Source organism: Crassostrea angulata, chromosome 8 (genome assembly GCF_025612915.1).
Source record: "Crassostrea angulata isolate pt1a10 chromosome 8, ASM2561291v2, whole genome shotgun sequence".
Taxonomy (NCBI): Eukaryota; Metazoa; Mollusca; class Bivalvia; order Ostreida; family Ostreidae; genus Magallana; species Magallana angulata.
In genome coordinates this window covers 20,328,775-20,354,548 of record NC_069118.1, presented here as the reverse complement: position 1 = coordinate 20,354,548, position 25,774 = coordinate 20,328,775, and the positions used below count along the sequence as shown (strand labels likewise).

General features: G+C 32.0%; 1 protein-coding gene and 1 long non-coding RNA gene across 3 annotated transcripts; one reads left to right on the top strand and one right to left on the bottom strand.

Moving 5' to 3' along the window:
• Positions 1-16: 16 nt before the first annotated feature.
• On the bottom strand, positions 17-25,009 carry LOC128161284 (pyruvate dehydrogenase E1 component subunit beta, mitochondrial-like). The gene is made up of 13 exons (XM_052824541.1): positions 24,927-25,009; positions 7,321-7,392; positions 7,150-7,212; positions 6,531-6,638; positions 6,246-6,308; positions 6,083-6,118; positions 5,440-5,502; positions 5,156-5,200; positions 4,455-4,632; positions 4,070-4,180; positions 3,534-3,625; positions 2,059-2,200; positions 17-1,331 (listed from the first exon to the last, which is right to left on the bottom strand). Exons 2-13 carry the CDS (start codon positions 7,351-7,353, stop codon positions 1,183-1,185), a joined length of 1,083 nt encoding a protein of 360 aa, XP_052680501.1. The 5' UTR covers positions 7,354-7,392; positions 24,927-25,009; the 3' UTR covers positions 17-1,182.
• LOC128161287 (uncharacterized) lies at positions 8,001-12,094 on the top strand. 2 transcript variants are annotated; one of them, XR_008240347.1, is made up of 4 exons: positions 8,001-8,047; positions 9,982-10,105; positions 10,264-10,384; positions 10,528-12,094. It is a non-coding gene; the product is annotated as an uncharacterized LOC128161287 (long non-coding RNA). The 2 variants fall into 2 exon arrangements; XR_008240346.1 differs by having other exon boundaries at positions 8,001-8,043; positions 10,528-12,093.
• Positions 25,010-25,774: the final 765 nt, after the last annotated feature.

The following is a 25,774-nucleotide window of genomic DNA, read 5'->3' as shown; positions in this document are numbered from 1 at the left end:
ATAAACGACCAATGGACAGAGTATTATTAACCATTTATTTTTTTTAGCATGAAACACTTATTGTTAATTCATCCAGTAAAATACTGATACATGTACATGTGTATATCTCAACAGGTACATTAACACTTCAGGAGAAATAAAACTGATGTTGATAATATAATTATATATTACAACAGGAACTGTAATAATAAATAAAATTGTGGAGGAAAAGCAGTAGTACTGTCTATAGATATTTGAACCCTGAAGTGACGAATAACCGGTGTATTATGACTGCAAGTTGCTTGTATCTCCAATACATCTACTCCAACTTGAGAATCAGACCCTCCACCTTTAGAAAAGGGATCGAATGAACCAATCGATTTGAATTGTATAGGAGCAATCAAAGCAAGAACTTTCTCTCTCAGACACAAATATGGCAATTGCTTGATGTATGATATTTCAGATTTTTTTAACCTTGACCATTGTCATGGTTACTGAACACAAGTCCGCTAGACTTTGTGAACAAGTGCAATCAATAAAATATAGAATATTCAAGCAAAAGCTTCAGTGTCATTTAAGTGTTCTTGTGCTCATTCAGATAAATTCAAGAGATTACAAAAGGTAAGTGAAAGGTAAGACCTATCTTGACCACCCATGCAAGTGTTACAGGTAGTACATTAATTTACCATAAAAATTTTCATTATGTGGCTATCAGCTTCTAAGTATGTCATAAAAAATGTATGTGTCACAATATTAGTTACATGTAATAAATCAATTCACACCTTTATATTTTTTTCTATGATCATAACTTGAAGTTAATTACTTCAAAAATGATTTTAAACATCACTTTGTGTAAACAGAGTTGCTAAAATTTACCTTAACACTTGCTTCTTTCATATTTGCCATTAAGCCTAGGGCAATGTATTTCTGAGTATTTCCATACATTTTAAGCATTTCAGTGCATCCCTTTGATTTTAGAATACAACCAGGTAATAGGAATAAAAAAAAAATCTTTCTTAATTTAAACCCTGAAAGTTTGCTGTTCTAAAATCAGTCTTCCTCATTGAGGTTTAAAAAAAAAAAAATAACAGAATCTGACAATATGTCTAATGCAAAACATGTAATGTATAAAAACCATCAAAAACAAAACTGTCTATCACATTGTGTTAACTGTCTGTTTCTTTGCTAGAGGTCTCGGCAGTGTTAAGGGACCTTGAGAGATTGCTTGACAGTGTTCACGATGTTAAAGACCTGAGGGAAGGAGTGATCTTCCAGCGTTTTAGCGTAGGGTGTGGGTACATCCGCACCGGTCACCCTCATCACGGGGGCATCCAGATAGTTAAATGCTGGACCTGAAATATTCATCCATCATTAATTAGATTCATTTTACGTTAATTACAGCAAGAATTGCATGCACGAAATAACCGGGAAGAACATTTACTAACTGGTTTCAAGGATAACTGTGGAATCACTTTTATTCGTGGAGATCAATGTTCGTGGGTAGCCAAAGTTTTCCTATATTGTGGGCTTAATTTCATTGGTAGCAAGTTCGAGATAATTTCAATAAAATTAAAACAAATGCTTGTATATATGTTCTTGGGGATATAAATTTGTGGGCAAGGGTTAACCAAAAAATCCACGAACATTGGTCATCCACGAACAATGATGATTCCACGGTATATGTACAATAAAGTTCTTGAGTTTCCTCTACACACCAAAATTTTATTTAACAGATCAATATCTGCCTCTGTTTTTTTGAAATATTACTTCACAAAACAGAGACCAATATCAGCTTTCTTTAATTATTTTAAATGATTTTTTTGTATTTTATCAGTGAATTGTGAAAAAACACAGGTTATTTTATAGCTTAAATCTTGAGTCTCAGTGAATGTGTTATATAATTATGTATAATTACATGCCAAAGATGTTGTGGTTGAATTTTTTATTTTATAATGAAAAAAAAATATTCTGAAAATTAAAATAAATAACAACTGAGTAAAATCTCCAAGTGACCTTTTGTGATCACAAATCCCCTAAAACTTTTCTGCATTTACAGAAATTGGAGTTATTTTTGCTTACTCTCAATGATCCTGGCACAGACTTCGGCCCCTATTCCACACTGTGGCCAGCCTCCTTCTACTGTCACTAAGTGGTTGGTTTTGATGACTGACTGAATAATAGGAGCATCATCCATTGGTCTCAAAGTTCTAAGATTGATTATCTGAAATACAAAAATACATGAAATTATATAGGACTTTGATATGCACAGCCTTACTCTAACTTAATAAAAAATGTGAGGAATTAATATTCACCTAAAATCGCTTGAAACAACCCTTGCAAATTTGAAAATCTCATTTTATTTTTGTTTTTGGACAGTTTTGAACTACATGAAAACTATCTGAATTCTTAATATCTGAAAACAAAAATTTGATGCTTGCCATTTTATATTCTTCCGATTTGATACAAATCGACAGAATTATGAACTAAGAACTCACATAAAACAAAGAATCTACAGAGTGTATTTTAGGCCAAAAAAAAAAAATATGTGTGTTTCCTATTTCATCAGATTTTAAAATAGGGTAGGTAGGTCGGCTTTTTTTTTAATGAGATTTCCGTTTTCCCCTTTCCTAGCATATGATTTTTCTATACATTAATAAAATGTATTTTACAGGTGGAGCAATTGTGAATAGTGACAACTGTTACAGAATTAAAGCTTTCTTAAATCTAAGATTAATTTGGAATGTATACAAAGATTTCATTTTCATGTAAATAGAAAATATAAATATGACAGCCACTATAGATTAACTGAGTATAATGCTCATTACCACAAATATATTATATTAATAGTAGTTATTAGTTTTATTTTCCTGGTCAACTGACATAACAGTAGACATTAATATCGTAACTGTAGGTGTTGATTTCATAAACAGAGGAAATTCTGGTTGATCAGACGAGAGCCTTAGAATTAAATCTTTTCAATAATTTTTTTTTTAAAATGAATACATCATTAATGGGTTAAGACTAATTTTTAAAATTTCATTTGCAACTGAAATGCAGCATTTTAAAATCATATAATATTTATAATGTGAATGATTGTTAGGCCTATTCAAAGACTTACGATGTCTGCAGTCTCCACACCCAGAAATATAAAAAAAAAAAACTTTGCATCTGCTTTTTTCATGTAAATCTTTATATTAATTTTGAACACATCACTGCCCTAAAAACTATTTATTGCATTGATAATTTAGCTAAAATAACCAAGGATAACTTTCATCCATGCTGTCAATCTGCACTTAGAAATCTTTAAAACGCTTTGATAAGTGTTGTTTTCTATTGAATTGTTACCAGCGTTTTTTAAATTCTGATTTGTAAAGACTCTATTGTTTAAACCAATTACGGTTGATAATCTGGATTTGGAATAAAAAGTGTTAGGGTCGGCGCATAAAAAATAGGGTCGGTCAGGAAACCGGAAACACACATATTTTTTTTTTTTGGCCTTATAGTAAATAATGTCATTTTTACTCTTCATTTATTTTTAAGGTATGAATACATACTTCAGCCTCTATTCCAATTCCTGCTAATTCATTTGCTGCCTCTAAACAATGCCCTACATATCTGGAGTGGGAAACTAAAGTTACATGTTTTCCTGTGAACAAAAAAATAAAAAATAAAAGTATAAACAAGATTCGATGTAATTCCTTATTCATCATTTAAAATTTAAGATATGAGAGGGAAAGAGAAAGACTACAATTAACTAAACCATGCATTGACCTTACGGATTCTTTATACTGTAAAACAAGAAAATCTGCACATGCATACAATGTATTTTATTGCAAAGGCAAGCGCTTTTACATTACAAAATTACTAAAGGGCTCATTTCCAGAAGTTGAGATTTAATATTTTGAAACATTAAAATGAATACCATTTGCACATTATAAAATCTAAAAGGCCCTAAAATTTGTAATGTGTTATATTTTCTCGTTTTACTGTATATAATTCATTTGACTGTAACATTTATAATTAAGTACACTAAAGTACTTTCTCTGATAATTGCTAGCATTTATCTTGATACACAACTTTGTACACCTACCCTCCCTCTCTATTTTGCTCTTTCCTATAGGAATAAGGAAGTCTGGTGAAAGAGCTTCATCTGAGATTTCAAAGGGAGATCCATACATAATCTCATTCTCTAAACAGACCACTACAAAAGAGGTAAAAATTGTGTCATTCAAAGCAACTGGTAAGACTCCTCTAAAAGCTTAACATGTTTTCCTCTCCAAAATAAGAAAAAAACATTTTTTTACCAGTACATAAATTTGATTTTTTTTAAATAATTTTTTTTGTTTTTAGAGTAGGTAACTTCCAGAAGTATATTAAAATACTTGATCATTTACCCAAAGTACAAATAAATAAATAACAATGTAAAAGAACGTACATTAATTTGATGTTACCTACTGAAAGTAATAATAATTTACCTGGATTTGGGTCCCGTATGGCAGATTTGAGCAAGCCTCTGCAGTCCTCCGAGTTGTAAGGGGACACCACTTTAAGCCCTGGACAGTGGCTGTACCATGAGGCGAAGCACTGGGAATGTTGGGCCGCCACCCCAGCAGCCGCTCCATTAGGGCCACGGAAAACAATCGGCACTGGAACCTAGTGGTCATCAATATGCAGGCTTTGACATGGTGCTACTGTTCAATCAACACTTCTTTCTAAATCTTCAAGTTCTAATTTTACTATGAAATGATTGGAAATGAAAGTGGCTTAATTTTTTGGATTACCCTCGAATTAACATTCCCAAGGAATTATGAATAAAGTTTTTCAATTATATGTGTTCGCAATCCCACAAAATATTTCAGAATTTATCAATCAACAAAAATTGGCTAGCATGAATCCAACATATTAGTTTAATACTTACGTTGTATTTTATTGATAGCAATCATTATTAAAAATAAAAAAATTTTAAACGGCACTTTCTTCATGGTATTTAATAAAGTTATTTTCAATTTCTTATTATTTCATGACATGGTTTTTGTCTACTAAATTACCATCTTCATGGTATTTGATATAGTTATTTTTCAATTTCTTTGAATTTCATGACATGGTGTGTGTCTTCCACTAGTGCTAGGACAGAAATCAGACGGGCCAAGAATATCAACGTTTAATATGCTCTTACCGTTCCAGCCGACATGTAGAAAGTTTTAGCAGCCGAGTTGATGACCTTTAAAAAACACAATTCAAAACTATCATTAAATCTTCAATCACATCTTTTCATTTCTCTGCATAGTAATAAAAGAACTGTTTTGTAATCAACAAACTTAAAAATCTACACATATCATATTCTACACAAAATCAAGAACATTAATATATGTCAAGTCAATGTGCTAAACAGTAAAATTAGCAGTGTACATGTGCTTTATAAATGAACTACCATCCACGTGTATGTAAATATAACATTACCTGATCTATTGCTTGCATGGAAAAGTTGAATGTCATGAATTCACAGATTGGTTTCAGACCTGCCTGTAAAATATGGCACAGTAAAAGTCATAAGTTTTACTGCAACATGGATGTTTTCTTTTTAAATCAATCACCAACAATAATTAAGGAATGAATTCAATATTTATTTGATTTATACGATATAAAATGGTTTGGGGCAGTTTACGCTTTATAAACCACAAAGCGGTTTATAAAAAAGCGTTAACTGTTTCAAACCATTTTATATCCTATAAAACTAATAAATATTGAATTCATTGCTTATAATTTAATTGTTTTATTCTTCATTGTAGATAAAAACGGTCAATTGACCTTTAAAATGACGTAAAATTGTACAAAATTCAAATGTAACGTCAGGCGTATTAATACGTGTTGGACGTTAGTCTAACTATGACGTAGGCAACATTCTTTATACGATATAAAATAATTTTTTAGCCAATCAGAAAGTGCGTTACAACCAGAATTAAATTATTTTACCATAATGATAAATTTTATTTTAAAGTCTCGAACATAAATTTCACTGCACTTGAATTCTTAATGATGAAATACTATCAAAGTATCAAATTGTTATATGAATAGTTTCTGGTTTTCAATGATTTATACATACCATAGCTGCCCCAACTGCAAGACCTGCAAAACCCATCTGTTAATAAATAAGAAAATGCCATAAAAATATGCGTGCTTAAAATACAACCAGATAGATTTTGACAGAATATTCTGAAGCTAAATCTGTTGTCAAATTCATTTCATCACATCTAACCAATGGTTACCTCTGTAATAGGTGTATCTATTACTCGTTTGTCCCCGTATTTGGCATGAAGGCCTCTCGATACCTAGCAAAAAGAAAACACATAGAGCACATTGAGATACCGTATTACCTGGTACATTTCAAGGTAGAAAGAATTATCTCCAGTAGATGAATGACCAAGGTAGAGAAATTGAGTGACCATCCTATAAATGTGGCTATGGTTTTCATATTATATATATATGTATTAATATTTCAGCTCAGATACAAAATAAATTCTAAAACAAACTTAGTAAGTTTTAAGTCCTACTTTGTATGCACCATCATACAGAGCAACTTCCTCCCCCATCAGGAAAACTTTCTCATCCCTGGCCAGCTCTTCGTCCATGGCAGAATTTAGTGCATCTCGTACTGTCATCTTAAGTATAACAGTGAAAACAAAAATGAACATTACTTTTGTTCACCTATAATTTTTCATGTTTTGTGGCAATTAAAGATTATGACATACTAGTTGTATATTCCAGCTAAGTTTTCTTGTGTTTTGGCTGTATCTGTAGACAAATTTATGTCAAAGCTCAATCTAAACAAACTTCAGCTCGAATTTCCTCGATTCAATTTACCGCACATCATTGCATCTTTATCGTAAGTTTTGACGACATTTATATATTATTGGGAAAATATAAAATTTGTTATGAAATTTAATTTAAAGAAGCAGACGAAAACAAACAGGACATGCAGTCATTGACCTCGCGTGTTTTACTGTTTGACAGTTGAATTAATTATCATTGAAATGATGGCAATATCAAAATGTATGAAATCAAAATTCATTCATATCAAGAATCATATTCTGATGAAATTCTTTACTTTATGAGTACGTAATTATGTTCAGATTAAGTGAAAGTGCGTGAAATATCCTTTTCTGATTGTACCTGGGTCGCTGCCCTTGAAGCAGTGGTTGAAAACTTTCTCTGCATAATTCCCCATGTCTGCTTCTGTAAATAAGAAGTAAATTGTAAACAACGTATGGGGTGCTCTCGATGTCTCATCGAAATTAAAATAATTTCTGAAACGATTCTCTCATGAAAAATGCTCTCGCTTACTGGGAGAAGTTTTCCTAAGGCCTTTGACGCCATGTTGTTTGACTGCAGTAACTTTCACCTTACCGTGATGCGCTACAATCAAAATAATATTCAAAAGGCGTTATTGGATCAAAATAAAAGAAAAGAATCGCTATGCTTTTCAAAAATAATAAAACAGATATTCATTCACTTTAAATTAATCATGCATTCCAATAAATAAGTCCGCCCTTTCATTGGAAAATCTCAAAGTATGAAAAACATGAAATATGCAATACCCACTTCCCAATAGGCCTAGTCTGAGTATACATTTAATGCAGGCACGTAGCATCAGGGGGGACCAGGGGGGGCCTGCCCCCCCCCCCCCCCCCCACTTTTTCTCGTAGCAACAAATTTTTTAAAATTTACATATAAAAAAATGAATTATAATGGAGTTTGCCCCCCCCCCCCCCACTTTTTTGGAAGTTAGTAAAAAATTGAGATGAAAATAAGGAAATGAGTAGTCAAATTGAATATCCCCCCACTGGTGAACCTGTTCGTCTTAATAGGTACGTTTAAATAGTTTAGGAGATGAAGCCGAATAGACCAGGGGAGCCTGAAGATTTATCAATTTTATAATAGAGATTAGAAAGAAATACATGTACACTAATTTGTTTAGCTCTAAAAATTTAATTTAGTATAGACAGGGACACATATAACTAACTATACAATGTGGTGTCAACTAATACATTGACTTTAGCAGTAATGGTAGGTGGGTAGATTAGTCAATATCATTTGGATACTTTGATAAACAGATATTTCATTGGAATTGATATTTTTGATAATGTGCAATCTCCCCACCCCCCACCCCCCATATACACGAGTAACACAGAGCAATAGAAATACTAAAATGCATTTATAATTTTCCTGGAGAAGACGGATGCAAAGTGAAACATTGGTTTAGATGTAAATCACTTTATTATGCTACCAATCCTACATTTGAGAAGAACTAGTACCCTGAATCAGGAGAACCCATGCATGCATGTACTTGGAATAAGTGTTAAGTGTCCTTTAATAGTAGTCATATTGGGTATGAATTCTTTTAGAGAATCAATACCCTGGAAAAATTGTGCCAAAAGTGTTATTGAACATGACCGAGAAAAGAAATCTAGCATGTCGTAATGCCATATAGTTAATTATGTTTTATAGTCTGTCCCAAGTTATTGCTTCCATCAATTTTTGATGATTTTTTATAAAAATACACATACCTGTGAAAGAAAAACAATTGAAATCGATGAAAGGGAATATATCAAAGATATCTTCATTGAACAATTATCCCTTTTCACTCATAAAATTTCACAGGAACAAAAACAATTTTATTACGGAGATTTATAATGGGAAATGTTTACATCTTTTCTCCATTCGGAATACACTCGGAATATATTGTGCAATTTTTTATTCTTATTAATGGCTGATGCAATGCAAAATCTTCGTAGACTTTCAATTTTTCGATGTGTATTGAAACCTGAAGCGGTAGAGGGGGCGTTTCAAAACAGATAATCTGGACATTTTTAATATTAGTGGATGAACGCAGTTTGAGCTCAAAGGTGTTTACTATTATTGAAATATCAAGCAAAAATTGGTGAAAGCAAAAACTCGGGACAGAGTATACCTTAATTATAAAGCTATATTATTCCATGTGGGGCAAACACTGGCATCAGTCTGTAGTCCATAAATTTAAAAATGAGAAAATATTTGGTCCATATATGTTTTTGAGTGTTTGAAAATGGGAAAACTTTTCAGTTTAATGCAAATTATCAATCTGCTCCTGTTCAAAAGATTTTGAAATAAAATATGGTCTCATAAGTTCCATTTCTATTAGGGCCTATAAAAAAAATTTGTGTGTTTAGGGTAACACTGATGAAAAAACAAGGTTAGGTAGGTAGAGATTTTTTTTAATTTCATCATATTTTTTTTCTGCATGAATTCTAAGAATGTTTATTTGTGTCATATTGAAAAACAGTTTTTTTTTTCATTAGAAATAACATTAAATTCACAATCAGATAAAATCAGACGTCTAAAGATGGTAGGATCGGGGCATTTTTGTAGGTTAGGTCGGGTTACCCTAAACACACAACTTTTTTTTTTAGGCTTAGTGTGCAAGTAACATGCAATAAAAGCTAAAAAAAAAAAATCATCACAGATGGATGTTTATGTAAAGCTAAGTCAAAAGCTCATATAAGATGAATCAAAAAATCCTAAACCACAGGTCCCGAGATCAAATATAGCAGGGGCTTTTGTTTTTATGAAAAGCAATACATTTTTAAAAAGTTGATTTTTCCCTATAATTGAACACTTTTTCCATCATTTTGAAGTCAAATGCATGCTTAAATTTCATATCTTGAAGAAATATAAAAATCGGACTTGTATTACATATTTTTCTGGGGGTGTGGAGGACCCTTAATATTGTCAATCGTGAATGATACTGTCTTTCTATTAATGAAAATCATTGTGCATGCCTATTATAACAATTACTAAGAGTGATTCCAAAGCGATTGATATTTGGGCTTGGTTGGATATGCAAAGAGGGCTTTTCAAGTCTCAACCTCTAGCTTTCATGCTTAGACATTTCCAGTTAAGATTACACAGATACTTGCAATCAGATTCAATGTAAAAAAATTTAGATTTTTTATTTTTTTTTCTCAGAGGACTGCATGATGAAAATTAGAGAAAAAAATGAGTTCGACAAGATATCTTGGATATATAAGACCCTGCTGGACCAGGTTGTTATCCTAGAAGATGACCAAAAGTACTCATATTTTACTAGAAGGTCTGTCCTTCTGATTGTCAGATTGGTTTACTTTATGAGAAAATGTATTAAATTTAAAACTTTAGATTATCTGTGTTGAAAAAACAATGTTTTACTATAATGGTGTCTTGTGTCAGTTGAGTGTAGCGAAATATATGCATATTTTTGCCTACTTTTAGCTAGCACTTCGATCACCTCAGAGATGTGGTATGGAATTAATTTGTTTGCCAATTGCCAAAGTTATTACCATAAGTTAACAAAGATGCAAAGCTTATATAGAGAAGTGAAAAGGGAATGCATGTAAGTAAAATGATTTGTTCCATCAACTAAAAATGATTAATTTTATTTAGACTTTCATGACAGAAAATCAACTTTGGTCAAAAGTACCTGTATATGTTTTTGAGTGTGGAATATTTACAAGCATGCTATGTTATGTGTTTCAGGTAAATTTCAAGAACATTTCCCCACTCTACATTCATTATCAGATGACCCAGTTTCCCCTGGGTTACCCAAGACATATTGGCAAGAAACAGAAATTCTCTTTTTAAATTTAAAAAAGCAGGAATTTATCCAAATTAAGAGTAAGATGGCTCTCATGGATGCCTATGATAAATAACAGCTGTTTATAAATTTATTGAAAAAATTGTAAATACATTTGTAATTTGTACTTAGATAATACAGATGACTGTACATTGATATGATAAGGTTGATTCTTAAAAAAAATACTGTACATTGTACATCTGTTGTAAATTTTAAAAAGGAATTACATGTAACAATTATAAAAGAATTTTTAAGCAGATAGATGGTAAATACTTCAGATTTTCAGTTACTTCTTTCATTATTCAAAAAAATATTTCTGTAGAGAATAGCAGAATGTTGTAAGTGTTGAAAGTGAATTCGTAAATATTTGAATTGTAATTTATATTTTTTCCATGTATTTGTCAATTGAGTAGATCTATATTGCCATTTGCAAATTACCTGTGTGCAAGTTTTATTTTTTTTTTCAAAGTTAAACTGTTATGGTCAATATCAAATTTGGTTGGACATTTTTGTAACTTCCAATTGGAAAAGTATTTTCATTTGGAATGTAGGTAAACTTGTTTATATATATTTGCCATGATAGATATTGGCAATTTAAAGCAATATGAGCTGCAATTTTCATGTTGAAATTTTTTTTCAAGAAAATGTTATTTTGAACTAAAATGACAAAAAATATCATGGTCTTAAAATTTCTGTTAGCTCTGTTTTTGTGGGAAAAGCCATTAAGAAGCCTTAATTGGAGCAAAATTATTGTCATCCTGTACAAAAAATTGATCTGCTATATATATGTTCCTTATTAGGGAAATCTTTCTCCTGACAAAAATTAATGTTTTTTTTCAATTTTATCATAAAAGTTTAAGTTACAGGCAGACTTATCATACTAGCAGGTTTTTGCAGCAAAATAAATTTCTAAAAAATACAGCCCATATTGCTTTAAATGCAAGTGTATGATTTTGGAAATTTTATAAATCTTATATGTTTGTTTTCTTTCAATTAAAAGTCCTATAGCTTACACAAATTAATGAAATGTTGTTTTCTTTTAAGAATTAGATTACTTATTGAAATGCTTTGTTTTATATAACATTTACAAATTTGGGTAAACTAGGTATTAAATGAATTTTTTTTTTCCTCAAAAGTTGCCTGAATGTCAGATAGAAATTTGATCTGTAATCAACTGGATTTGTAAGTGAATATATGCTATGGTTATTTAGAAAAATATCTTCAGTCTAGGTAGTAGGTACTGATACTTTATATGGCATTGGTCATGAAATGACAAAGAAACAATATTATTTTTAAATGTGCCAAAACCTGCCTGCCTTTTTGGCTTTTTTCAATAGGTACACAGTTGGATTAAAAAAAAGATAAATGAAAAGAATTTTCTATCAAGTAAGGAACTATGCCATGGCCTTGATAAGTCAATATGAACTTTAACAAAAAGTAAAAATTTTATTTTCTTGTTCCATAGATATATGCAGTTACACGAAGGCCGTTTTTTAGAGAGTAATTAAAATATTGGTTAATTTATGACATGCAAGCAATTATAATTTTATTTTATACAATTTTTTAAAACAAATTTCAACAATTAAAATTTTTAAAAAAATGTTTTTGGTGGTTGCACAAATATTCATCTATTCTAAAAAAAAATATTTATTTTTCTATTTGTAAAAAAAAAAATTCCTTTCCATACTAATTTTTTTTACCATGATAATAATTGATAAAAATCAAAAAGATTAGAAATGCATTGAACATGTTAAATGTTTTATTTAGTTGGTTAATTTTAGTGCTGTCAAGTAAAAAAAACAAATATAGGTGAGGTTCATATGCAAAACTCCTTGTTATTTCACAGCAGGTGCGCGGGGGAAAATCTTTGATCCGCTTCCGGTAGCGGAAAAAATGGCGTCTCGCAAGCAAGCAGACGCTTGGTGTTCTTCGATGAATATTATTTAATATAAGTATTATCTTGAATGTTTTGGTCAAATATTATTGCAAGGAGGTAAATATACTTTGAATTTAGACCTCAACACAATATGCCCCTGTCATCAAAGTGGATTACAAGTCGTATATTCAGTGGCATGTGCCTTCGCACGGATAGGGATGGATACGTTTTCATAGGCTTACCTTTTTTATGGTCAGTTCCGAAATGTTTAGCGTATTTTTTATTTCTTCTCAATTTCAAGTGTCTTTAAAAAATCGTGTTAATCAATAACCATGGTTCTTAATTCAACAAAAGCGAATAAATAGCGGATTTTTCGTTATTTTTAAGCGATCGGCAATAATGGGTACTCGGCAATAATGGGGTCATCATTAGTTGTACTGCATCACACTCGGATTTATGTTTTCCTGACTTAGAATTTACAAAAGGATAACTAACAGTCTCGCTAAATAGCTAAATTATCATTTATATTTGCACAGATTAAATAAAACATTATGTTTTATTTTTTTTTTTCGATTTATTTTAAAGCGCATGAAAAATAATAACTACTCCCTCGTACGCTTGGCAGCAATGGCCGAAATTAACATTGTAAAGTCCCGTAGACTTTGAAAATCGGCTAACTAATGGAACATTTATGCGGTCAGTTACCTGTTATTTTGTTTGGAAATTTTTGTTAGCGTTTAATTTTATTCATTTTACTAAAAAATTCTCTGACATTTATTAAAAATTGTCAAAATATCCCGGAACCGAGAACCTGGGACAGACTATAGTCAGTATATACGTCCCTGGTATAGAGAACCAACACTGGTTGTGTACATATTTCCTGCAATGTCGCCACCTTCAAATCCCGCATGAATCACCAAAAAAGCTTGTGTAAATGAATGCATCCATAGATTCTATGGTCTATTTATGTTTAAAATGACATTATTAAGAGAGTGGTCTTCATAGTAATTTTAAGTATTCTGTTACAAGCAATTTCCTTAACTATCGCACACAGAGAAAAATCTTGCTATTTGAATACATAACAATTCCATTATCCTCTAAAGATGGAAACCGTTATTCTCAAATATGAAATATTAAATATATTATGGTAGCTAACTTACAGCATTATCAGATACACGTGCAGCAATCAAATGTCATGCACATAGGATACAATGCTAGAGCCACGAAGCATCAAAATGTGCCTTAAAATTTTCACAAAACTCAAGTTTGAAACAATACAAATTGTAATTACTTATGATGTAGGGCACAATATTCTGCTTCCATGCATATGATTTTTTTTCACTTCGGCCCCACCGTTTAGCACACGCGCATCATCAAACATACTATGATCGTTAAAAATAGCTGAAAAAATGTAGATTTTACTGCAGTATTTCCCAAATTTGAATGTGGCCACACTTGAGTACCTCTTTGAAACTTTTAAAACTGAGAGATATTGCATAAATGCTTCCGCCTGCAAAATTTCGTAGAGGTACTTAAGTGTGGCCAATGTGTATTTTACAAATTTTGAAAATTTTAATAACAGAAAATAACACTGACCACTCTATTTTAGGGTAATTATTTGCTTCCTTTTTAGTGAAATAGCAGAATTTAATTAAAAATGGTAAAGAATTATTTGTAATTATTTACAAAATCATCATTTTATTAAATATTTGAGGAAGAAATGCATATAAACTGAACTTTAACATGTTTTATCTAGTAATTTTATACTGTGTATTCATGCTTACATCGTGCATCATCAATGACGTCATAGTTTGACGTTTGCGACGTCAGTTGAATCTGTACATGGAATCATGAGTTCTTTCAGTATTTTGCCAATAGAATTGACCAGTAAAGTATGCATTTTTAAAAAGCATTATTTCTATGTACTACCGTATTATTCAATTGCAGTAGAATATGAGATACATGAACATTGCTATAAACAGAAAAAAAAATTAATTGGCAAATTAAGTTAACAGTGTACGTATGTAAGTAAATATATATTCCTATACCTTTATGTAGAATAAGCGATAGCATATACACGTAGCTAGTTGTGGGTTTTTTGTCAAACGGTGAAATGCATTAAACGAAAGGAAAGATGCAAGCGAATTTTTTCCCACAAGTACGTGTTCCTGAATACCGCGGGAGAAAGACAGTCGACATCACATGAAAACATGTACATATATGATAAACTTAACTTATTCCGTCAAAAAACTTGATTATTTAGTTCCTAAGTACAGCTGTAATTGAATATTAAGCCATCGTCCCTTGCATAAAAAATTTTTGCAAATGCATACGTCTTTTCTTTATCAGCCACCTGTTGATCAGTGTTGATTCGTCGCGTGGTCAATGTATTTCCGGTGAACCGTTACATGCAGTTACACTCCTTTCTTAAAAGATCGATTGTGTCCGTTTCGATGAAGACGGCTTTTGGCATACACAGAATACATTATCAGCATGTGCTCTATATAGAAGTCTAATCCTAATTGCGATGTCTTTGTTGATAATATGTCCAATAAAATAAAAAAAATCACCCTAAATGTGTGTACATCGGTGACTTACTTTTGCCTATAAAATTCTCGATTGAAATCATCTTTGATTATTTTATGCGTATTAAATCTAATTAAAGTTTTTCTCGTATGGAATATAGAAAAAAATCAGATTGCCGGGCCCTTTCTTTAAAAAAAAAAAAAAACAACGATGAGTACAGAGAGATTTAAAACAGTATTTGTTTCCATTCAACCCCCCCCCCCCCTCTGAAAAAATCGATTTACGGCCGAGTTCACTACAAATCTATAGATATGATAACACAAATTCTACATGCTTGCTATGAATTCGACTTTTCAAGACAATTTTACAACATTATTTATGTGCTACTGCTTGATGTTTTAAATAAAAATGTTCATTTTAACCTATCTTCGCTGCGAAATAGTAAACCCACATTTCTCTCTCTCTCTCTCTCTCTCTCTCTCTCTCTCTCTCTCTCTCTCTCTCTCTCTCTCTCTCTCTCTGAAATATGATCTTAATTCTCAAGACATTTACGGATAGCTTATCACTTGTAACAATTCTCAAAGGACATGAATATCACTAGAAAAAATGAAATGTAAATGAAAAGACATTATGGCATTTATAAGGAATAATTAACTCATAAGAATTTTTTTAAAGAAATCGATATTCTTTTTTCATTTAATCAATAAAAATTAAAACACTGCTGTAATGTCATTCCTTTGTTCCAGCAGTCAAAAATTTTACTTGTGACAGTCCGATATATTATAGAGATTCTTGATATCAGACCACTATCAGTGGTTACAACACTGCTATTCTTTAAAATCAGACTGTCTCAGGAATCAACAATGATATTCAATGGCTATTTATGCCTCAAACACTTCTGTATGAAAAAATATCACTGCTCTCGGCCCTATAACGGGCCTCGAAACTGTTTTATATTATTTCATACAGAACTGCTTTCGGCATACTAGTACATCCATTACATAAACACAGTCGTTAAAAGGTTTTATTTTTAACTTGAACAGTTCGTGAACGGTGAGCGCACAGTGATTGCGATCTAAACGGACGGCGAGTGCATGCTGAGCCGAATTTGGATAGCGCTTATGAACGGTGAACTGAGAGCGAACGCAGAGCGCAAAGTGAACGTTGAACGATATATGTACTCTATGTGAACGCAAGATGAACGATTTATTCGGAGTGCCCCGGGCGGTATTGTTACATGGTGTTTCGTTGGTAATCAGGAAATAATAACAATAAACTAAATGTTTGTATTGTTATAAGCCTAAATATAATATTATCTGACTAAATACATGTATTAAGTGAACAATGAACGAACGCAGTGAGCGCATGCAAGGCGAAATCTTTGTGAACGCACGGTGGGCGATTTGTGCACGATGAGCGGGAACGGAGCGGAGCGGAGAGCGCACATGAACGCACGGTGAGCCCACGGGAAACTGGGAAAATAAAACATTTCAAAGAACTGAACCCTGGCATCTAACTGCTGTAAAGCGCCAGGATTGAGTGAAAATATCGAAGCCTTGAAACCTTGAAACAAGAAAAATAATCATGTAGAATAATGTACACAGACTGTTACAGTAGTGCATCAAAATTCGAGATTACATATATCTCTATTAAATTCAATTACCGTATCTCTGACATATTTATATATTTATTTTAATAATTTGTGATTACATTGGTAGAATTCAATGATTAATCCTCAGTTATACATTGCGCATCATCAGCATTACTTCATGCAGTTTCAAATTGCAGAAAAAAGAACTTTTAAGACACTGACATATATAAATGTACCGCCGTTATATTGACCTTCAGCACTGGTCCCTGTAATATGTTTTAAACTATATTGTAAATAAGCTTTTCATGCAATTTTCATCAATAAATTAATTTTCATAAATTAATTATAATGTCTACATGATAATTTTATTTATGTTTTTTTGTTTATTTTATTAGATTCAAGTCATATGTAGTTTTATCATTTCATGACGTTACTTAACAAAAATGACGTCTGTTCTACATTTTTCATCAAAACAATGCCATATTGTAAACTCGGTTTATAAAAAAGTATGATAGATATCGAAAAAAGAAAAAGAGTTATGAAAAGCTAAGATCCTACCATATATTTTACCAAAATATGGTAATTTTAATGATAGGGCATTTTTTGATGCTTCGTGGCTCTAGCTCTTTGCTCACACCTGTTCATAGGACTCAGTATAGATATCTTCCGTATAATTTACCCTGTCCAAACAGCATTATCCATTACTATCGCAGTATAAATGAAAAATATCAACAACAAAAAAAAAATTGACACTGCAGTTGCTCTACATCTCCACTGAACTACTTTCTAAGCAACTCAATGACATTAGTGTGCTTTTTCATGCATATCATCTTTATTCTTTATGTTACATTTAATAATTCTTACTTTTCATACAACTGAAATTGTAATTTTTTCTTATATGTTTACAGTTATATTGGAGCTTCAAAGTGTTTGTGTCTCTAAAGATACACTGCTTAAACTTATCTAGTTATTATCATAAGATACTTAGCTATTCCATACCACTCTTTTTACTTACTGTTCTTTTCAAATGGACTGGATCATGAAAACTCCGTGCTAATTGTGTATGTCTGTGTGTATGAATGAAGTGATGGGTTTGTAATTGTACTTGTGAATGTATGAAGCATATACGAGGGTTGTTAGAAAAGTTCGCGGACAAAGTGATTAACGGCAAAATTACAGTGTACTTTGAAGGATGGCGTATGTTTTATTAAATGACAACCAATTGAAAATAAGTATGCAATAATTCATATGATTTTGAAGTTGTTTTCAAAAGATACAGAGATTTTCATTTTGCATGAATTGGATTTACGGAGCACCATTTCATATTTCCACGACGTCGTGTGACGTCAAACTACTGAAAGGCAATTTGAACCTGTCACTCTTTTTCAAAGTAAAAACCTTTTAGTTCACACACTTTTCATGCCATTAAACCATTTATAAAATGCATGTTCACACCATTATTTGTCAAATTTTTGTATAATGTTTTTTGTGTCATATCGTAGATCATTCAGGTCCGAAAATCTCTGCCCTCGCAGTTTCGACTTCAGATAAGGAAATAAAGCGAAATCCATAGGTGCAAGATCCGGGCTATACTGGGGGGGGGGGGGGGGGTGGGGGGGGGTGCTGCAAGAGCTCAAGATATCAGTATTTCCATTTTGAAACTTATTCCAACTGTGGTTCTAATTGTAAACTTTTGTCCGAAGTCGTCATTTAAAAGGAAGTTGACGTCCAATTGATACAAAAATTTATCCTACCATATGGCATGCCTAAACAAATAGTGTGTATTCAGTCAGTCAGTCACTTTTGGCCTCTACTTCATGTTGCTTATGTCTTCATACTGACTAACTAGTTGACTGTCCACCAGTCTGTCAGTAGACTAAGTAACATCGAGCTAAATTTCAATCTGACTCATTTGGCATTTCAAGAAATATTCATTATTTTTATCCTGTTCTATTTGACACTGTTCTATTTGATAACTGTTGGTAATTCATAGTTAATTCAAATCACTTGATCAAAATATTGTGCAAAACCTGCCTTCGAATATTAGCTGTATGCATATTTGACTGAGAGGTCAATTTAAGCCTACTGACTATAGGCAGACCCCCTGTCTCTTGGGTTTGGCCTGTATGAGTTTGTCCTATAAAATAGCTGCATTTATTACCTAATCAAAGGGATTTTGTTGTTTTATTACACATTAAATATGTGCGTCTATTATGAACTGCCGGTCAATAGACTGCGATCTATTAGACCGCCGGTCAATAGACATCGATCTATTGGACCGCCGGTCAATAGACTGCGATCTATTGGACCGGCAACGTATTTCAGAACGCGGGTATGTTAATGTTACACCCTTTCGATAGTTCTCATGGAATGTATATTCCTTTACATAGACGCTGTTTTAGTACTTGGTGAAACCAAATTCAATGTTATCAAAATAAAGTATAAAATAATCAACAGTTCTAAAGCCTCATATAAGGTAAAAGACTACATGTGTTTAAAATCTAATGGGTTGAAGACCCCCCCCCCCCCCCTTCTTTGTGTAAACTAATATTAAATTGAGATGTTGTAATGCATGCAACAGGTTTTGTGCATGTAAAAGATGAAAAAAAATCTTAGTATATTGCATAATGGCACGAAAACCATCTGCAATATGCAAATTGTAAACCCCGAAACTAAAAAAGGAATTAGGTAATAAAACAATTATTTAACGCTTGAACAGTCAATAGACCAGAATTTTTTCCCTTGGTGCAGGGAACAGCTCAGTATGATCTATTGCCCTCAGCCGTTGGCCTCGGGCAATAGATTATACTAAGCTGTTCCCTGCACCTCGGGAAAAATATTCTGGTCTATTGACTGTTCAAGCGTTAAATAATTGTATACTAAGAACCTTTTGGAGGTTTTCCGCGTGCATACAAAATTTAATGACGACCCGGTGGTCCAAGGTGTCCATTTACGTTAACGTTTTTGACTCATATTCATAGCGTATGTTGGTCGTCCATATTGGTGATAAAACGGTCAAAAATTCTTCAATTTAATTCAAAGCTTTACAAAATGTCCTTCATAACATATTGTGATCTCTTATGAAATATCATTTATTTTCATGCGCTGACACTGTACTTTTTCTTAATTCAGAAAAATGCGTACAAAATATAAAACACCCAAAAACTAACATGCTCCGTGAGGCATATCTTATCAAAAATAATTAATCTGTGTATTTTTTAAGGTGCATTTAAAATAAACAAATCTTTGCATATTTCTTAGAAAATACGTCAAGATTTGATATGAAAAGTTTCGCTGGGATCATGCGAATAGTCCGCTCACAATCGAACTTGTCTGCTAACTTTTCTAACAACCTTCGTATGTCAACTTAAGAATTATTCCCATGGAAAAAGTCAAAATTATTATGTTAGGAGGCCGACTTTAGTTTTCATTGCGCATGTTTTTGCGCATTCTAGTATAATGCACTTGATTTATACATGTACTTCTTATGAAATTTTTTCGGTTTTACTTATAAAAATTAAGCACAATAAAAAAAATACATGTACAGATAATAATAATTATATTTTTTTAAGGGAATTTTTATTTTTTTAAACGTTTTTTCCCTTGTGGGGTAGGGGAGCGTTGCCATTGCGCTTTTCTGACGTTATGATAAAATGAAGCTTTATAACAGTACGTTATAAGAAATAACATAAAGAAAGAGTAAAAATTGTACACCGTTGAAGTTTTATATACAGAATGATGCTATCCTCGAGGACATTTTCCTTATTTTTTGAATGAATCCATTTTACCAATCTTCATTCGTAACGATCCAAATATGTACAAAAATTTGACCGACGGTGCATTTCAATTTTTTGAGACGGTGTAATGAAGAATAATGACCCCCGTAGAATATAAATGACCGGGGGTCATTTTTCTACGTAGAATAATGACCCCCCGGTCATTATTCTACGTAGAAAAATGACCCCTTTGCCTGAAGAATAAGTGTCATTTTCATAAAAATGAGCACACTCCACATGAAGAAAAGTGACCCCTGTAGAATAATGACCCCCTTGTAGATTAAAGTTTTTCAGTACATTTTTTTTTATTATTATTTGTGAAATAGTCTTTACACTATTGTAACTTTTACTGCTGCAGTTTACAGAAAGTAACAGAAATTTTAATCCATATTCAAATAAACTTAAAGTGAAAGAAGGGGTATATCTTAGAAAATAAAAATCTTTCCGTTATAACAAGACATTAACGTATTGCATCGGGGTATGGTTGTCATCTTAAAGGGGCATGGTCACGATTTTAGTCAAAAATTATTTTTCCGATTTTAATGTTCACAATGCTTTTTCAATAGGCAACCAAAATTTGAGTGTCATTCGTTGAGTTATAAGCAAGTTACAGAGCTTGCAATTCTTTGCTATGTAAACGAAGCTTTTGTTTACATTTTAAATGTTGAAGTGAAAATTCCAATTTTAGACCAAATGAATGTGTTAAACGTAAGGAACTGTTTATTTATGCTTACAATGAATAAGACGATAGAAAATCAGCTTGAAAAGATTTTTTACTGGTATATTGAACCTATGTAAACAACAACAGGGCACGAGCCTTGTTTACATGACAAAGTATTGTGAGCCCTGTATGTTGCTTATAGCTTTACAATTGACCCTCAAATTCCATTTGATCAGTAGAAATGCTTTCCTTAAGCACTGTAAATAATGAAAACAGAAAATTAGAATTTGACCAAAATCGTGACCCTTTAACAATTACTTTTACATACCGGTATATCTATAGTGTTCCAATAGGGCCACTTCGACCTTAGGGCGAAGATGCGAAGTTGCATAGGCGATAGTGCGAAAGCGAAGGAGTAAAAGTGCGAAGATGCGACGACGAAGCGCGAAGATGTGATGCCTAAAGTGCGAAGTTGCGAAGGCGAAGGGGCGATACTACTAACGCTCCTTCCCAACTTCGCACTCTGGCCTTCGCATCTTCGCACTTTCGCCGTCGCCTTTTTTTATTGCATTCAGCAAGTCTCGGTCGATTAAATAGAATTTAATGCAGGCACCATACTTGCCAAGATTTTCCGATTAATCCAGGCTATTATTGGTACGCATGCGCTAGGCCATCGCGCTTACTATGAATGTTTAAAAATATTTTAATGTGTACATTTGACATATATGTTCACCAGTGCTAGCTATCATTATCTACTCCACACAAAATTTATTGTCCACCATAATTTGTACATATGCACTTGCAGACTCCTGTCACTTACCAGCCGTCTGTTTACCGTGGACCAAACACAGTAACATTCTAATTTCATTATGCGACACACCTTGCTCATGCATGGATCTAGAGGGGGAGAGGGGGTCCGTCCCCCCGGGAAATTTAATATTAATAATTTCAAACAGTTAGAGGGGAGAGGGGTCCGGACCCTATCCCCCTGGATAATTTAATTTTATTAATTTTATAAAAATAAAATTTCCAAAATATGCCTCAAAACCCTTAAACGTAAGAGCTCTGCAAGTTTAAAACATAGGTAATCGCAGATTACAAAGCTCACTGAGACGAGGCATCACCTTTATAAGGCCTTACCTTTATGAGACCACCTTAATCATATTATATGAAAAGCATCCTCTTGGATATTCATGGATTCTGTTTTGACACAATATCGTAAATCATCTGTTAAAAAATTGTATGATAATCATATGTTCATATGTTAATCAATACAATGATATAAAATTAAAAATTGCATCCTATCATACTTACAATATATATCATATAATACCATTAAATACCGTAAAAAATTCTGAGATATGATATTGTAACGTATGATATGACATTGAATTGTGTTATACATTATTGTATTTGATTAAATAATACAATATCATAAAACATAATACAAGATAGTATTATATGAAACAATATCATATTGCAATAATACATCATAACATTCAAACATATGTTGTTATATTGTATAATATAGTATGATATTGTATTGTATGATACTGTATCATATTTGATAAATTATATGATATTGTATTATATGATACAATATAATTTGATTCAACATTGTATGACATCAAATGATACAATATCATTGGATAAAAAAAATATTATATAATACAATTATATTAAACATATTGTATCATATGATACAATAATATATATTACAACATCATACAATACAATTTCATGTAATATGATAATATATCATATAAACCAATATCATATTATACAAAATCGTATGATACGATATCTTATAATATTACAATATCATATATACAATTTCATTTGATATAATTCTATATTACAGAAACCAACATCATATTATACAATACTGTATGATACAATATCATAGAATATACAATATCATATCATAGGATGCAATATTAAATATTGCAATATAATATGTAAAAGTATCATGTGATTAAATAATTAATTAATGATACAATATAATATAATACAATATTGTGTCATAATATACCATTATATACATAACAATATCATGATACAATATCATATCATAAAATATAAAAAAAAAAAATGATACAATATTATATCGTATCATATAACGTTTTACAATATAACATATGGTATTATATTGTCTCCTTTTAAACAATAGTGTTTCATATCATATACAATACTATATCATAGGAACCATGTTATATCATTTAATAACAACCACATCTATCTATCAAGCAGGTTTGAGTGAGGTAAGGGATTTCTTTAGCATCCTTGATAATGGAGATCTGGCTCTGCATCTGAAGCAACTTCTGCGTTTCATATATAATATAGTTAAATCATAGTAGTATCACTTCTTCGCCTTCGCAACTTAGCACTTTCGTCTTCTATATTCTTCATATTGTTCATGAATTATACTTGCATTGAGGATCTCCACTATTACTTTGGATACAATAAAGATCGTGTGATCAAAATCAAGGGGGGTATAAAACCCCTAACATAGGCCCTTTCCTTTTATCAACGCTTTTAGAAACAATCTTTTCTTACTATAATCGATCAGTGTTTATTATCTATTTAGATTTACTATAGTCAGGTTACTCTTCATACATTTGCTATAAAAGAATAAATTCTATTCATGATCACAAATACAACATTACAACAAATGTTTAGATTATGATGTTCATGTATTACGTAGAAGAAAACAAAACAAACGCAAAATGATTTTTTAAAAATCACTTTCCTCATGAAATGTAAATAAAAAGTATTCATATACCTGCCCCCTTAGTATTTTTCCATAAAGATATATACATGTACATGTATCATTCTAAGATTGACAATTCATTCACCAATGAATATTGCTTATATTATTACAACAATTATTCTTTCATGATTATTGTTCTATCACACAATATCTTCATTGTGTATGAATCTTTCTTAATTTGCGTCATTTCCCGGCGTATGCAATCAATTTGTGGCAATGTAAGAGTGTTTTTGTGTGTGCTTGCTACGGATATGAAAAAACTATATACAGCAATTTATTTACGGGGTAACCAATACGGGGGGGGGGGGGTCATTTTTTCTATGGGGGTCATTTTTCTTGATGTTTAACATGAAGAAAAATAACCTCTGGGTCTTTTTTCTTCAGAAAAATCCAATTATTCTTCAGCTAGGGGGGTCATTATTCTACGTAGAAAAATGACCCCCGGTCATTATTCTACGGGGGTCATTATTCTTCATTACAACGGCACCCACTAAAAACCAATCGGCTGAATTTAGCATTTTTTACATATAAGGTAGGAAATGATTTTACAAATCACAAATAACAATTTGAGAAAAAAGGCTATTGTAGTATTTTTAATCTGCTTTGATGTGCGGAAAATGACAGTGTCCAATATATTCCAATAGTAAATGTACCTCTACTTTGAGAAAAAAGAACCAGACGGTCGATTTTCTTGAAACTTCGCAAATAAACTAGTAAGAGTTGGTTTAAATTGCATATGGTTAAAAAAATAAAGAGTTTTGCTATTGTACTTTTTCCGCAAAAAACCCCAAATCGGCATCCTTAAATTCACTCTATCCCTTGTAATACCGTATTCTATAGATTATTCATTATAATCACTGCTTGACTTTGTATTTTGGAGAGGGTTTATATAGGCTGAGCCTGTTGCATAATCATTTTGAATCATGAATAAAACATGTTTAAATTTAAAAATCTTCAACCATGTTTACTACAATGCGCTCAGACTATTTACAAAAAATATCTATAGACTTCATTGAACACTGTTGTACACTATGGAATGTGAAATAGATTAACTTTCAAACATTGTTGATATTAACAATATAGTACATCCTATGTCACATACTTATCTACCGTTTCAGGATGCGTCCGGAGTATAATAATCCAGCTCGTACTATTCTGTCATATTTCCTTTAAGGTCATATATAACTAGGTCTTGGGAGATAATGTGCAGCAGACCGCAAAAGAAATATGTGCATGGTCTTGCCTATTTAAAAGAGGCCCATGAGCCACATCGCTCACTTGAGCTCAGCTCAGCAAAAATCTAAGTAATTAATAAATCTAGATACGTTATCAAATACCATGACTTATTAATCTGACATCATTGTTTCCCATTTTTCCGATTTGCCTTAAAATTCTAAAACTGATTGTATCGGACAAAATGATTTCCAATTTCAAAACATCTAGGTTATGCATATCTAGAGAAACATCAGCGCACAAGAAGTTTATCAAAACTCCTTAGCACCATACTGGGTATATTTAAATATGTCTTAAATGGAATGAACTGCTTTAAAACAAAGATATTGCACTAAAAAGCTCCCAAAGTTGTTTTTAGTTACAAAAGGTTTACATTCCAATCAAATTCAAGAGTTGGTTTACACAAAATATAGTTTCGTCAACAATTTAGTGGAACACCGTTTGCTTTTGTCATATTCCATATCTTTTTTAGAAATCCAGTCACAATGTTGTTTTTGGGAGTAATATATCTTCTCACAACAGGAAAAAGCATTGAAAAGGAAATGTATACAGTGCTATTTTCGCCCCGTATTTTGCACCCTTCTACAACCGCAAATGGATTCGCCCATACAGTGGATTATATGATTCATACTTTTTCTACATGTATTTGACACAGTAATTTAGAAATTGATTTATAGAATTCGCCTTGTCATTATTCACCCGCTGACAACGACATTC

Bases quoted from the DNA above. Each gene is read 5' to 3' on its own strand.
- LOC128161284 (XM_052824541.1), bottom strand. From the start codon at position 7,353: ATGGCGTCAAAGGCCTTAGGAAAACTTCTCCCA. The intron at 4,633-5,155 runs GTAAGAGCATAT...GATGACCACTAG, and splicing joins TCTACATGTCGGCTGGAACG to GTTCCAGTGCCGATTGTTTT. The intron at 3,626-4,069 runs GTAGGTGTACAA...TTTTGTTCACAG, and splicing joins GAGCAAAATAGAGAGGGAGG to GAAAACATGTAACTTTAGTT.